The 15,996-nt window shown below is 42.5% G+C and overlaps 1 protein-coding gene across 1 annotated transcript in view; it reads right to left on the reverse strand.

The window, feature by feature from the left end:
- Positions 1-15,996, reverse strand: part of LOC144522365 (A disintegrin and metalloproteinase with thrombospondin motifs 20) — an 84,567-nt gene that overhangs the window by 47,638 nt on the left and 20,933 nt on the right. Inside the window, exons 9-11 of the mRNA XM_078257384.1 lie at positions 13,439-13,585; positions 10,166-10,307; positions 9,516-9,620 (exon numbers count right to left, since the gene is read on the reverse strand). Coding sequence (XP_078113510.1) covers positions 9,516-9,620; positions 10,166-10,307; positions 13,439-13,585 — 394 coding nt within the window. The remainder of the gene's footprint in view (positions 1-9,515; positions 9,621-10,165; positions 10,308-13,438; positions 13,586-15,996) is intronic.

Consider the following 15,996-nt stretch of genomic DNA (forward strand, 5'->3'; position numbering starts at 1 on the left):
CCTGCAGACAAACACAGACTGCAGAATTAGTGCAGGCACAGCTTTGCCTTCTTAACCCTCTGTTTAGATCTCAAGCTATATTTTAAAAGAAATCCTAATTCAGCTTTTGTTTACCCTCAAGGAAGGCTTCCAACTCCTCCAGCTGTCCAAAGAGAAAAGGGAGAGGGAGGGAGCGGCATTGATACAGACACAAATAGAAATAGTACACAGGAAGTGTCAATGAGAGAAACCAGAAACTGAAATGTACAGTATGTGCCACAATACTTCCTTGATGTCAACCAAATCTATAATGTATTTGTTCTTTTAGAAGGGAGTTAAGCCAGCAGTCTGGTTGCTGCTCTGTTCTTATCACCATATAATGATGGTTCTCATTAAACAAGTGATGATGAGAAAACTTTATTTCATCAACACAATATGTATATAGTAAGTATATAGTAAGTTTATGACACACAGGTGGTTAATGTATGTAACACATTACTGTTTCACAGCCTCTTGTATTTGGATAAAGTCACACTGTTTTCCACGTGCTCTCTGTTTCCCATAAAGGGTATACTATAAGCCGGATGCAACTCATTGATAGAAATGGTCAACATTCAACACAAGTATTTTATAAGAAACATATAAAAATGAAAACCATTGGCTATGCCACAGACAATTGAGAAAATCCTGACTATTTTTTTCTAAATCATATACTACATATATAATACAAAATCACAAATACTGTCTTATATATATTAGACCAACTTTGACATAGAAAATAATGTGTCTGGTATCAAACAGTGTGTACCCACTAACCAAGCTTTGCCAAGAAGTGCTAACACTGCTTTCATAAGAAAAGCACAGCAGGCCCATTTCCCTTTGTGTGTAACCAAATCCCCTTCTCGAAGACTAAGATATCGGAGGGTCCGGTTCACTGAAAGAATGCAGGACAAGACGGCGTCTGTCTGGGTACGTCGCCCGCCGTCCAGGCACACAGGCACGGGGAGCAGTGGCACCGTGATAAGGAAACTCTAGAGTTGTGATAACAGAATGAACAAAGTTCATTACTGGCTTGACATCAGGAAATCCCTTCTTCTGTTCAGCTGTCTATCTCTTCAGATACACAGTTTTAAACCTATATCCATCAAAGTCATCTCCTGGACAATGGATAATCCAACCAGTTTCTGCTTTAACACTCACAATTTGCAGCCATTACTTTAGGTGAACACCTGCAAAAGTCATACACATCTCTGTATGTAAACATACAGAGAATTTGGCACCACTGCCTCTACCATACTGGCTTAGTTTGCATGTGTGTTTAACACACTTGCAGGTCTAATGATGGAGTGTAAAGGCTGTGCACAATGACAGACAGGTGTTAACAGCTGCAGGGTAAGGACTAAACAAGCCACAAACATTTCCATAATGCAGACCGGGTTTGAGTTTCTTCCCGTCTGGCTCCACTGTAAATGCAAACTGAGGGCACAAACAATGGATTTGGAGAACAATTCAAATAAATGTCACTAAAATGAATGTGATAAAACATCCACATGAGTGGAAATGGCTTCCACACCACGAAAAGGCAAACAGGTGTTAGTCCTTATTGGTTGAGCAACTTCCTCAAGACAAAAGGGCTAAACAATCAGAGTTAATGGAATTGTCAAAGAAACACATTTTAAGACTTTTTTTTAAGTTTTCCTTTGACACAACAAAGAGTTTCCGTCCCCTTATAACTCTTACAACCCCTTCCCCCCACCTCAGCTTAGGGACCGTCAACCAGGGCCTGGGCATCCCTAATATACCTCCTCTCCACAGCCATTCATCCACCTTATCCTCTTTTGGGAAATTGCAAGGGCCACACAGAGACCACCACAGTGCAACCAGGCAGCAGGACCCGCAGAACTGTCAAACACAAGGTGGACTGTCGGTCAGAGAGGACCAAAGCTTGTGTAAGCCTCTGAGGCATTCCACTCCCCCCGCTGGCACCCTGTGTTTACAACCGTTTTGTTTGGCTTGAAAAGGTGATGTGGATGAAAAGAAGAAAGAAGGAAAGGGGGGAGTGGAAGGAAAAAAACATCTGTGTGCTATGATGTATGTATGTGTGTGTGTGTGTGTGTGTGTGTGTGTGTGTGTGTGTGTGTGTGTGTGTGTGTGTGTGTGTGTGTGTGTGTGTGTGTGTGTGTGTGTGTGTGTGTGCGCGCATGTGTGTTAAGTTTAAGAGTGATTGCTCAGAGTCTGGAGGCATCTGGAGGCCACGCTCAATTCCAATTAGCCTCTCTTTCCAAAGTGCACAAACACACTGTTGGAAAACGTTGAGGTGAAAGGCAAAGCTCAAACGAGCATTAAGGAAAGATTGTCAAAATGTGCCCTCAATTGGGAATGTGGTGATACATTTGAAGGTCTTGTGAGAGAAACCTGTGCAGCTGTGACTAGCATGTGTTTCAAATTAGGAATTCCACAAAGACACATGCTGACTCACCAACTCATGCCAAGACCTTTTCCACATACTGTATACCGATACACATATAAGGAAAACAGGAAAACACACGCAATATCTTTGCCACTTTTATCACATATCACACACTGACAAACTAAATAAAGTTGAACCAACTCAGCCGTACAGTCACCAGCAAGCTCACCCCAACAGTGGGAATAGTATCTAAGGACAGCAGCATCTGCTCTGAGCTCCTCAGCTGGCTGGTTTGGAAGTTAGTGCCCTGTAATTGCCAAGGAACTGTTGCAGAGAGCACCTCATTTCTGAACCCAAGCCATACATCACTGTAGGAATGAGAAGGCAGAGGACTGATTTAAAAAGCCCTCCGCTCTCTCATTTTAACACGCCTATTTCCAAAAGGCTTCACCTTTCATGTTGCAGTGTCTTTCTCATGGCTCCGGATTTGGAGTACACTATGGCTTTGGTCACTATGGTCACCTCTGGCGCAACATGAACCACTGGCCTTTACCACTATTACATGTCTAATAACTTGGCCTGGAGGTGAGAGGCAATAGAGAGCCATGAAGCTGTAAGGGATTCTCTGCAGAGCTCTCACTGAACAGGCAGGGGACTGGAAATAAGTCAAATGACAGCTGTTATTATGGACTGGATTTTCACAGACTAATTTTTCAGCCAAGGCATGCATGTTTTTCCCTGTTAGTTCCATAATTCCTCTTTCCTTTGCGTTGAAAGGGTGTGAAGACAGGAGGAAGAGAGATGACAAGTGGGAGGGGAAGGTGAGCATGAGAGACAACATGATGCAACAGTGACCCCAACCAATCTCTCTTCTAACTATATCTCATTACTTTGTTTCCTATCCTCTTTTTCACTCACACCCCCTCCCTCCCCCACATTTTTCCAAGAAGTGTAAGGGTTGTCATTAGAGTGAATGAGTAGTTTGGTCCTGTCAGCTGTTCCATTCATGTACACTTCAGAGACACTTTTACTGATGGTGTTTCTCACTTATCTTCATCTCTGTGAGTATTACTAAGACACACATACCTCTTGTCATCTTCTTAATCAAATAGATCAATATTGTTTTGTATTTACAATAGATGAAATTATATGTATACATATAATGTGAAACGTGTCCCTTGTATTGATAAACCCTCAGAAAATTCAACTCTGCTGCTCTACAGATTGTTTAGCCTCTTTTAGACACATCACTGCACCCTTTATTCAGTCAACTGGCTCACACTTTCATTTACAAGACCCTTTTTGGCCGATCACCTTTTTACATTATGTCACTTGCTGCAGCCAAAGTCTGTCACATACATCACCCAGTCCTCACTTCATATTCAATTAAGTATTCCCAAAAACAGCTCTGCCTCTGGTCTCGCATCTTTTCAATCTGCCGCCGCTCGCGACTGCAATGCTCTGCAACTGGACAAACTAATTTCCAGTTCATCATTCAAAACTGCCATATTATCCTTGTTCACCGACATCTGTAGTTGCTTCTCCACGTCATAATTTTCCAACTCAATATTTGTATGGTTTTTCCCTCTCTTACTCACCCATGTACCTGTGTGTTCCTCTCAGTATACATGTTTTACTGCTGTCTGTGTTGTATTTCAAATTGTATTGTATGTCATTTAAACCAGTGTTCCCCAACCACCGGTCCGCAGACCGGTACCGGACATTATTTACACCTTCTGCCATGTGTTTCAATTAAATGTATCACACTCGACACAATAATTAGATTTTAATAACTGTGTACATTTTTGCTACATTTTGACCCCGTACTTATCATCCAAATACACCTTCCTCCTTCAACACAGTCAACATTGAAAGCTCCACTCACTGGCTACTGGACACATTAATTCCTGTGTCAATAAAACTACATGAATGCTAAAACAACAAACCTTTTGTTAGCCCAAATCCACAGATATGTCTGTGATGATGGCAAATCAAAGTGGCAACATCCTGCAAATATCCAGAGATTAGCAGAGAGTGACACTGATACCAGTCTCACAATCCTAAACTCTAGTACAGGCACACACACACACACAAACACAAACACACAGCCCGTCTCCACATCGTACGACAAGTCTGTCAGGCTGCCAGGGAGCTCCAGCCAACACTCACTGCCTCCGCCAACAGACTTTATTCTGCCCGGGCTTCACTTTTCAAGCCCTCACTATCTCTAATTGGCTGAAACCAGAGCAGGTCGTCATTCTTTTCTGAGGAATGCTCAGGAAATCAAAAACAACTTCCCGTTTATGCACTCAATTATGCCTCTATTAAGAGAATCTGGGAAGTTCTTTTGGGTTTTACATGTAAAAAAAAATTAATGACACCAAAAAACACTTGAATATTTTGTCATTTTGCAACAAATTCCCAAAAAATGGCAAGGGACCTTTCAGTCAACACCACATAAAAAAAGTGAGAACAATAAGAACTTTGACATAAAAACACCCCATTTTATTCAAGCTCCATCCCCACTTGTTTCGCTTCGCCACCCACTGAGCAACAACGTGGTGAGAAGCAGCGCAGAGATCTTCAATTGGTGGGGATGTGGATACAGGGCTAAGCTGTATCCAGCTTTGGCTTGACAGACGCTTATTGACCATGCTGGCTGGCCCCTAATCTACACACACACACACACACACACACACACACAAACACACACACACACGCACACACACCTGCATGCGTGTATGTGCTTACACTTACATTAAACGTAGATAATTCTGCAAGAATTTAAATGCAACACACACAAGTAATACATGCATGTATGCACACACAATCAAAACACACACACACACACACACACACACACACACACACACACAAACACACACACACAGATGCACAGGCAGGATCCTTTTGAAGATTGAGAGGGACCGAAAAAGGGGGGGGGGAGTAAAGGAGAAAGAGCAGGAGAAGAGAGGATGGAGGGGAGGGTGGGTGGTGGCGCTATTTATAGACAACAAGTGATGGGATGCCCTCGTTAGTGCACAGCCCACTGAGCCAGATGACAGACGCGCCGTCAAGAGGTCATGTGACCGCATTACTCACTCCGGCGCCCTGTGAGAGGGCCCATTGAGCAACAGAGAGGGAGCGAGGGGAGAGAGGAAGGGAGAGAGTCAGAGAGAGAGTCTTGAACCATGAACCTGCAGTGCCCGTTGCCCTATTTCAGCTAAGATGTATACAAACAAACTTTTTTTTTTTTTTCATTTAGACGTGCCTCTCTCCCACTTTTTGGGGCACTGACCTCAATTACCTGATGAGGTCACAACTTTGTTTTGTAACTCAATAGAACAAAAACTCTCCCTATACAACGCAGTGACAAGAGGTGACAGTTCAGAAGATTTACTTTTTACGAGAGATGACGTTTCCTGTGTAACTGCTTAAAATGACATGGCGGGCTTTGGTCTAATAATAGGCTTCGAAAGAGATCTTTAAAGGGGAGCTGTGGTTGCTAAGACAATACCTGCTGCTAGTTTCCCCCATAGAGGCCATTGCTGTAATACACACACACACACACACACACACACACACACACACACACACACACACACTTGCCCTCATGACGTCTTTAAAGAAAGAATTGAAAGGAGTCAGCAGAAGAGGTGAGAAGGTGTGATAGTTGCAGTGCATTAAGGATGTGTAGGTAAAGAGATAGACATGGTGGACAAATGCAAGACAGGCACCAAGAGATACAAGGAAAGAACAATGTATTACTGACGTAAAACAGATCAGGAAAAATCATCCGGGTTGACAGATTATCAGACTTTTGAGACACACACATACTCACACACACACACACACACACACACACACACACACACACACACACACACACACACACACACACACACACACACACACACACACACACACACACACACACACACACACACACACAAACACACACAAACACACCATACCAAACTACCACATTAAAGAGCTTTTGTATGGGCAGGTGAGTGGGTCCCAATCTCTTTCAACTCACACTACTTCAAACAGCCCCCTGCATGTGGATGAAACAGGGCCGTCAGCACTACTGACAAAGGTGGTGCCTCCACTCAGACACACAAAGAAATGAAGGAAAACTGTGTATGTGTTCATATAGAAAATAACTACCACTAAAAGATCTCATATGATTTTTGTGTTTTTTTTAGAGCTCTAGGCATAGTCATGATGGTCTCTCGGTTGGTCCACCTCTTTGGTTCAGACTAAAATTATAACTAACTATTAGATATACTGACAGGAAAATGTGTACAGCCATTTGTAGTCCCCAAAGGATGAATCCTAATGGCTTTGGTGATCCCCTGATATTTCCTCTAATGCCAATATGAGGTTAACATTTTGGGATTTTTTGTGAAATGTTTTAACAATTATTGGATGGATTACTATAACATTTGATACAATCGTGTTCCCCAGAGGATGAAAAAAATCACTTTGGCGATCCCTTAACTTTTCAATGTAATTTAGCGATCAACATACTTTAGATGGCTGGGATAAAATGCAGCTAAATGTGATTAGCACATAACAGTGTTGTTACAGCCTGTACATGACTACATTTTAGTGTAAAGTAGGTCCCCATTACAAATGGCTATATGTAACCTACACTTCTCAAACAAATTAACCTGGTTTTAACTTGCACCTCTTTGGACCTGCATATTACCAAGTCAATGTTTACAGGGTTTCAATAAAGACCCATACATCTACTAGAATGTAGCTTAGGCAGCTCAAATTGGTTTAATGGTTTGTAGCTTATTAAAGCAAACCACTTGGTGTGATTAAACCAACACCATGTCTCCTCAACCGTTTCTCCCACATACGGGCTGAGAGCAGTATGGGGGCTGCGATCCCAGGACCATTACGGTTTAGTCTGGTTGTTGTAGTTGGATTAAGATGTTAGCCATCCCTTTTTAACCTCTCTTTACTAGACAGGGCTGATCCAGGACCTAACATGGTGAGAAGGGAGATGGAGCTAGATGAAAGGATATAAGGAATATAAGACTTACATGGGCCAACACTGCAAAAGACTCCTGGAGGGGAGAAGGTTAAGGAGAGAAGAGAAGAGAACTATCTCTCTCTCTCTCTCTCTCTCTCTCTCTCTCTCTCTCTCTCTCTCTCTCTCTCTCTCATCATCATGCATGTTCCGAATGCTAAACCAGCCCACCACATCCTTATCCTCCTGTGCCTCCTCCTCTCTCCTCCCGCCTCCTGCCTCCTGCACTGCAGAATCACTGATGTGAGGTATTTTGTGAGAGTGCTGGCTGGCCTCAGCCTTGGCTCTGTTACGACCTGACCACTGACCCACTCACCCGCCTTTTAAAGAGGTTTTAGGGTCATGGGTTCATAACATGGTGACTCAACTGTGAACGGCGGGTGGCATCCTCTTTCAAAAGGCCCACGTCTTTACCTTTCCCTCCTCTTTCTCTCTTTCTCTTTCTGCCCCCTCCCCCTGAAGCCCTTCGTTCCATGTATCCTCAGTGACTGACCCGCCGTCTCAGCCCTAATTAGCATAGCATCCCAGAGCGAGGAGAACATGAAGGCTAATGGGGGTTGGGGCCCCGTAACAACACTGAGGGTAAAGCTTCAAGTTTCTAACTAGGGCCATCACCTGACCACATTTACATGGGTTTCTGCAACCACAATGAAGGCAGGAGACTAATGCATGATAAATAATTCCTTTTTCTTGGCAGAGGAAGTGAACTAAAAGGGAAAAGCATCAAGGATTCAGAGCAGCACTGCATGGGAGGTTTGGCTTGTGTCAGTTGTCTAAAATACAGTGAGGCCAGCTTCAACAACAATGCTGATTAGGGAACAGAGGAAATGCATTCAGTGTTGCAATACGGTGACCCGAAACAAATATTTAAATCCAATCCATATTTGGGCTGTCAATCTGGTTTCATGGTAGCTACAAACAATTCATTAAGTTGTGTATACTCTACTTTAAAAACTAGATAGGTGGCCTTTACTTCATTAGGATAATTTAGTGTGTCCATTCAATAGAAAATTACCCCATAAAAGAGTATTTCAAGTTTCTAGTGAGATACAGATGCATTTCATTTCACTTAAAGAAGCGGAGACGTTTTTGTTGTCGACGCACGTCGCTCGGCCGTGGCTTGGTAGCGTTGCATTTCCCCTGACTCATTTTCTGGTTCTCATTCTCCATAAACAACATGAAATCAAGGAGAGGGTTAACTTTTCCTGCTACAGATGTCCCACCTTGGTCAGAAAACACAGGGGAGACACTTTGTTTCTCCTACAATGACTCTAGGTACTCGCTCCGGAGCTAATCGCCGTCACTCTCTCACTGATCCCTCGCTCTATCACCCACTCCCCACACACACACACATGCCGGCTCGACGCACACACCAGCGCACAAGTATAAACATCAGGCCATTTACGTATGCTACGGCGAAAGCTCTGCGCGTGTCATGGTTGTATGTTTCTGTTTCCTGTTTTATTTTGGTCGTCTGGTTTTTCTGTCTTGTCTGGTCTTGTTTTAGTTCCTGCCTTGTGTTTTCCCGCCTTTTTTGATTGTTCTGCCCAGCCCTGATGTGTTTCACCTGTTCCTTTACCTTGTGTCACCTGTCCCTGGTTAACTCATTACCCTGTGTATTTAGTCTCTGTGTTTCCCTTGTCTGTTGTCAGGTCATTGTATTCTGTTACATGGTCATTTGTGGAGTCTACCCCGTTGTCTTTGTGTTTCCAGTTTTGGTATTCTTGTCTTTTGTTTTCTCCACATTCTGGAGGGATTTTTGCCTGCTACCTTGTGGACTCCTTTTGTTTGTATGGACTTTTGTATATCTTTGATTTTTTTAAATTAAATCCTCAAGCAACACTACTCTTGCCTGCTCTCTGCATTTGGGTCCTACACATTCTCTGAAATCATGACAGCGTGGAGCCTCCGCAGAACTGGCTTTACACCTACATCCCCAAACTGACAGGCCTTGAACATGTACTGTAGCACAACAAGTGTCATTCTATTTAATAAAACATCTGTGAGTCAATTAAAAAGTTTTAGTACAGGGAATCAAACTCAAATGATCTGCAACACAGATCCACATGTGGACCGACTTACCATTCCATGTCCACAGTCAGTTCCATCAGCCAGTGGCATGTGCTGTGTGCGACATCCTTTATGGTCCCCCTCTGCACTGGTACACCACAACCTCTTGCACTGTTTCTGTGGAAGAAAATTGAGCACTACCAATTAATCATTTTGGCTGAAGAGGACAAGTGCATGTCTATAACACATGCTCAAATAATAAATTACTAGAAATGTTTTTGACAACTTTTGACTTTATTGAGCTGACGGCAGAATTTAACTGCTATTTCCTTCCATACTGCCTTCTTTCTTTTGGGAGGAAGAGTGTGTCATTGCAGATCGAAATATGGTTGTTGGTTTTTTCATACAATATGTCAGTTCTTTGTGCTTTATTGCTTACCAGGCATTTCAAATGGCCCAGCATCGGGTTTTAATAAGTGGCTGTGCATTCAACAATACCTCTTTGCATGTTGGTAAAATGCATGATATACAGTACATTCCGCAATTGGGAATTTACTGAAAAAATGTATTCCACTGTATATTACAATAAAAAGTTACAAAACTAAATGCAATTAACTGTTTCATATATGTTGCTTGTACGTCTAAGTAGACGACAACCATCTCAGATCTACTTCCACCTGCAGTTTTGTGGTTCTGCTTACCTCGATTGCAAGCCAACTTACCATGTAAGGGCAAATTTGGGAACCCGGTCCAAACATCAGTTCACACTGCCTGTTGGCATTGTAGATTTGACCAGGAAGGAGGGTGGGCAACTCGTACGTCCTGCCTACAGGCTCATCAAGGAGGCATTCCCCATAACCGGTGCTAAAAACAAGTAAGAATGTGTGTACCATAGATGAAAAGAAAAGCACACATGTACACACACTTGCACAAGGCAAACTTTCAGATTTTCAGGATAATCATGTATTTTCTGACCCCAAAAAGTATCAACACGTGTCATCTCTTTCAAAAGAGCAAAGTAAACATTTCTATGTCATTGTCTGTGATCATCCTCAGATGTGTGTTCCCCGTGGGTGGTCTGTAAAGTAACGGATAGACTGATACCACTTCCCCCCAATGGCCTGTTAGTAAATGCTGTCACTATGAAACTGGAGTCAGGCGCCACAGACTGAATAAAACAGGATTTTGATACACACTGAAAAGGATCTGAACGGTGACCACATATTCATCTGAGGTATATTTATCTGTGCTGAAGGAAAACAAGAGAATTTGGAATCATAAAGCTCCCTGATTAAGTTACATAAATCTGTGCCAGGCTACGCCAGCAATGTAGTATAATGACAGATTGTGCTGTATATCAGCCACACCCTGAGCCACGACACAGTAACAGAGACAACAAAAGCACAGCTGGACGGAATGTATGTACCAACAGCCTGCATATAAAATCATCAGCCTTTACCGCTGTGAAAAGGCACAAGTCAAACATATTAGCAGAGCCAGCCAAGCCTCAAAAGGCTTTTTTTTTGTTTACTTTTGAGAAAGGAAACTGGCAGATGAGACGTATATAGATGTGTAATTACACAACCTGTCTGCACCGCTCTGACAAATTTTATCCAGGATTGAGTTGCTAAAACACCTGCTCCATACAGCACCAGCTGATGTGACAGGCCAATAATTACACAGGATTATCCTGAGTTACCGTCACTTTGTTTCTTTCCCCTTTCATTTCCAGCCGATTGCACGAGAAGAATTAACCAGCAGTGGAGGATACTGTGAATGAAAACTATGGAGTAGCCTGTCAAGGAATCATACAGATAGTCCCATATTACAGCATCTTTCAGCAGTTGGTCATCTGTCTAATCAGTGTCCTGGAACCTAATGGAATGATTATTAAGAACAAGACAGACGGACAGCGGGAGAAGGGGGCCCGTGTGGTCATTTTTAAATGAAACTATTACTATGAAACCACTTTTTTTTTTTTTTTTTTTTTTTTTTTATATGGGCTGTGTAGATTCGAGACAGCAAAGCAATTCCTCTCTGGCACCAGAGGAGATTCCACACCTGGCAGCCATTGGGGAACTTGAAAGTGAATTTATTTATAAGATGACTTACAGTTGGCTGTTTTGTCCTTGTCATAAGAGACTAAACAATAATAGTTTCCATGTACACCATACTGGGTTTCCCTCCACAAACAGTGCAAGGAGTCTACTCATATGTCATAGTGATGTTTTTTGTAGAGGAAATGACACAGAGCATCACTGTACAGTGTTTGATCAAACAGCACCAAGTAAACTGCTGTAATGCTGTCATATCAGAGTTTTGTCTCTGACAGCATGTACCAATTATTGTACAGGGAGATATAGAACAAGATAATGACACAGGTTTAGTTGAATTTGGAGAAACGTACCGAAAATAAAGATACATCTTGATTTTATTAAGACATTTACAGATTGAAAAAGTGTTTTCAAAATGATTTCACATGGGAGTTTTTGCTGCTAGGGTGGTTAGGCTAATTTTTGTGTGTGTAATGGAAAATGATAGGGCTTGCCCACTACTAATGATTATGTGGTTTCAACACCCAGCGAACACAACAATTAGTGGGTGGCAACAGTCAAAGATTTACATTTTACTTTTATATTTGGATTTTGAGGCTTAAATCAAACGGCACAGTGCCATAGAGGGAATGAATGGTTGCTTTATGAAGCGGCTGACACATAATAATACTGCACAACAGCAAGGCGCTTTTCATCAGCTTTCAGGTGCGGGAGTTCAATGCACATTATTACAGCAACAGTGAGATAAGGGGGAGAAGGAGGGGTAGCCTTTTGAAAAGGGATGTTTGAGAGGTGGCGCGGCCTTTCGTTTTTTAAACTGGTAGAAGAGTGGTGCAGATTGAATTTGCTCTTTAGGGAGAACGGGCAGTCAAAACACTGACGTACTTGACCAGGTCAGCCCACTGAGCAGGAGCGGTACTGTAGAAGTGGTAGTTTGAATCAATGCTCCTCATTGTTGGCTGGCGACGGATTTCAAAAGCACTTGGACGACAGTCTTGAGGGGCCTTTCCCACCGCTGCAGCTCCCACACTAAAATACTCTCCTCATACCTGCTTTGTTTGTTATGTATCCCATAAAAATGTTTCAAGTTTATCACAAATGCATTTCACATTTACATCATACTCCTGGTTTTTGTGCAGTAATAAATCACACACAAAAACCCAACCCAGCTGACATGGACCAGACCAAATAATAAAGATATTCATGGAGATTCTCCCCATCTTCAGCTAAATGTTCCGACCATTTGATGTTGAGGTCATCACTGGCTGGAAACTATGTGAAGCACAACCTTAAAACTCCATACGAGGCATCGCCTAACAATGCGCTCTCGAGATGCATCTGGTCAACAAGGCCATCCTTTGTGAAGGCCTCGACAATTAACAGAGGGAAGGAGGCAAAGATTAAAGGGTCATGTCCAGGGAAGATATAATTATAACTGACATTTCCCATCTTAAAGGGAAGCCTTTCACCAGGATCAGTGACCACGGTGCGGGTTAGGAATTGCTGAATGAGCCGTTGCCCCGTGTTACAGGTTTTGGTGTGGAAAGCAGGTCAGTGACTAGATTACTGTTTGCCCAGAATCTTGAGAGCAGGGCTCAGTCTGAGTGGGGAGACAGCTGAGGGGCTGCAGAAGATCCATCGCTCAGGTCAGCTGTGGAAGACCCCCGGATTCAAACAGGAAATACTCTTTCAACACCAGGCAATAACAAGTCCACACAGTTTACATTGCGCTGACCTGTCTACAGAGCACTGCGAGAGACGTTTGTTTGTTTAGCCAGAACAAGTACAAGTTAATGGAGGACTAAAGATGTGGATGTGATATTATGAGTTTGGAAAATCAATGGAGAAGCATCACTTTCTTCCATGAGAAGAGCCCGTAATCAGTCATTTATTTAAAAAAAAAAAATCTGTTTCAAACTGGAGAGGAGAGCTGGCACCTACTCTAGAAACTCTGTGATGTACTTGCGGCTGCACTTGGACCACGACCAGGGATTGGTGTCATAGTTGAGGGTGGGAGCCATGACATGATACTGGTGCTTCATGCCTGCCTCCCGACACTTTGGGTTGTCATCGTGAGGCATGTTGAACCTGGTGCAGAGAGGAAGAAGAAAAGCGGGGTTAGAGATAGAGAGAGGGATATAAGGAACACACACAAAGTAATTACCAGCTGCTTAATGGCTCAGTCATAGCAAGGCGAATAAATGTCACAGGATTTACATTCAGCCAATTTTAACAGGGGATCACCCCACACCATCCCTGTGGGCCGCCACACACAGATGCAGCCACAGACACATCAATGAGTAATACCACACACACTGCGTCCTACTCTCCACTCATTTGTTTTTTCAATGTTGTTAGTGTGGTGTTTTACATACACCTCCTTCTGCTTCAATAAAATGTCAACTGGCCAGTAGGTGGGGCGGCATTTTCATGCAAAACTTTATTATTTATCTATCAGCATCTATCCCCTCCAACATCATGGCCAACATGCTAGTGAGAACCACCTCCAGCTCACCCCTGGGAGGTCAAAGGTCAGCAAATCACATTCTCAAAGGACTTAATGCAGAGGGAAAGGTACAGGCAGTAACACTGTGCACATTAACACACATATGCTGCTTCAGTGTAAACATGTAAGAGTATAAATGTATTTTTACCAGAGCCATGATTAGGGCTGCAACTAATGATTATTTGTATTATCTATTCATCTACCCATCATGTTTTGGATGTCTTATGTGTCTTATGTGAAGAAAATTGTGAAAAATGCCCCAGAGCACAAGGTGACATCTTTCAATTCCTTGCATTGTCTGACCAACAGTCTAGCACTATTGTAAAACAGAGCACAGCATCAAATCCTCACATTTGAGAATGGTTGGTATGTTTCTTAACAAATTACTTAAAAGCTTAAATGATTATCAAAACAGTTGGTAATTAATTTTCTGTTGATCCAGTAATTTTATTTTTATTTCACCTTTATTTTTTCAGGCAAGTCATTAACAACAAGTTCTTATTTGCAATGGCGGCTTGACAAGTGGCAAAGCCACATAGGGGAAGGGCAGGAGAGCTAGTTAATCAGTTAATCAGCTAATCAGCTAATTGATTCAGCGTCAGTCATAAAAAAACAATAAAACAAGACTCTTACAAAAGAACAGCTGTATAAAGTGAAGTACACAGCATGGCATCTGCAGATTAATGAATTCATCAGGCTGTCTGCCGTTGGCAGTCTCATGAAGCAAGTTGTATATATACAGTATGTGCTGTGTCCGCATGATGTCTGAGATGTTTAGAACAGGATGTGGGCCAGTGCTGTGGCTGAGGGTCAATCCTTACCATCACACAAACAAGATCTAGCATGGCTGGCATGAGGCCCGCCCTACAGGGGCTGAGGGTCTGCAGGCAAACACCCAGGGAATAATTAAGCCCCTGGCACAGTAATGAGCTCCACACACAAACCAAGCTGTTGGCTGAGGCTGACATCATCAGATCTGGCTCAAATGGTAATTGCAAACTATTCGTTGTCACTTACAATGGTGCACAGGTGTATTGGGGTGATACAGACAGTAACAGGCATGTTTAAAATGAAAATACACAGCTCAATACTTTGCCATGTAGACTTTCTTATTATCGTGACAGGGATTCGTGACAAGCTCCAAACAATTTGTACTCTTACCACGTTATGATGATTTAGTTGACCCAGATCTGAAGGGCACAAATGAGGATACTGGCTTGAAATTCTGAGATGAGAGCCTTTTAGTGTAATTAGGTAATAAATCACGAAGTTGTGTGGCTCTCTGTTTGGCAACATCAAGAGACAGATCAATAGAGGAGTCAATTCCAGTGGGAGGGTACCAAACCCAGCACTTAATTATTAGCATCCAGACTAAAATGTGATTAGTTAGAGTCCACTCACTTTTAGTCAGAGCTCTCAACAAAACAAGCTTCTTTGTTCTCTGCACATCACATCCTTCATGTCTTGCTGTCATCCAGCAAGACAAAAACCGATTTCTGTGCTGAAATGCCTATTAAGAAATTAAAAGTAAGACATACTGCTGGAGCGATGATGACCTGAATTCCTGCAGATTGGGTGTGCATAAATAAGAGTCAGAACAAACAGCGCAGTCTGCAGGAACAGCCTTTATCAACACTTAAACAGAGACAGAGCTCAGTGACACCAGAGGGAAAAATGGATTGCTACCTTGTCAATGGATTACACATTTTAGCTCCTCCAAATTTAGTGCTCCGCGAAACACACCATCTTTGATAATTTCAGTAATTGTATCTACTTAGCCAGCTCGCTGAGATTATGTGTGATCAGTATACATTTTGTGGTTTTGCCTTTCATATTTCTTAAGATGTTAAAGAAGAAAGCTAAATACTCTAATGTCATATCAAAATGTCAGGAAGATGTATTAGTCGTATAAGACATTTAGAGCATTGGCATCATCTAATGACAAACTTGATTATATGTGCCACCTTTAAACAGCTATGAAGTGACACCGCCT

This window comes from Sander vitreus, chromosome 8 (genome assembly GCF_031162955.1).
Source record: "Sander vitreus isolate 19-12246 chromosome 8, sanVit1, whole genome shotgun sequence".
In the NCBI taxonomy this organism is placed as follows: domain Eukaryota; kingdom Metazoa; phylum Chordata; class Actinopteri; order Perciformes; family Percidae; genus Sander; species Sander vitreus.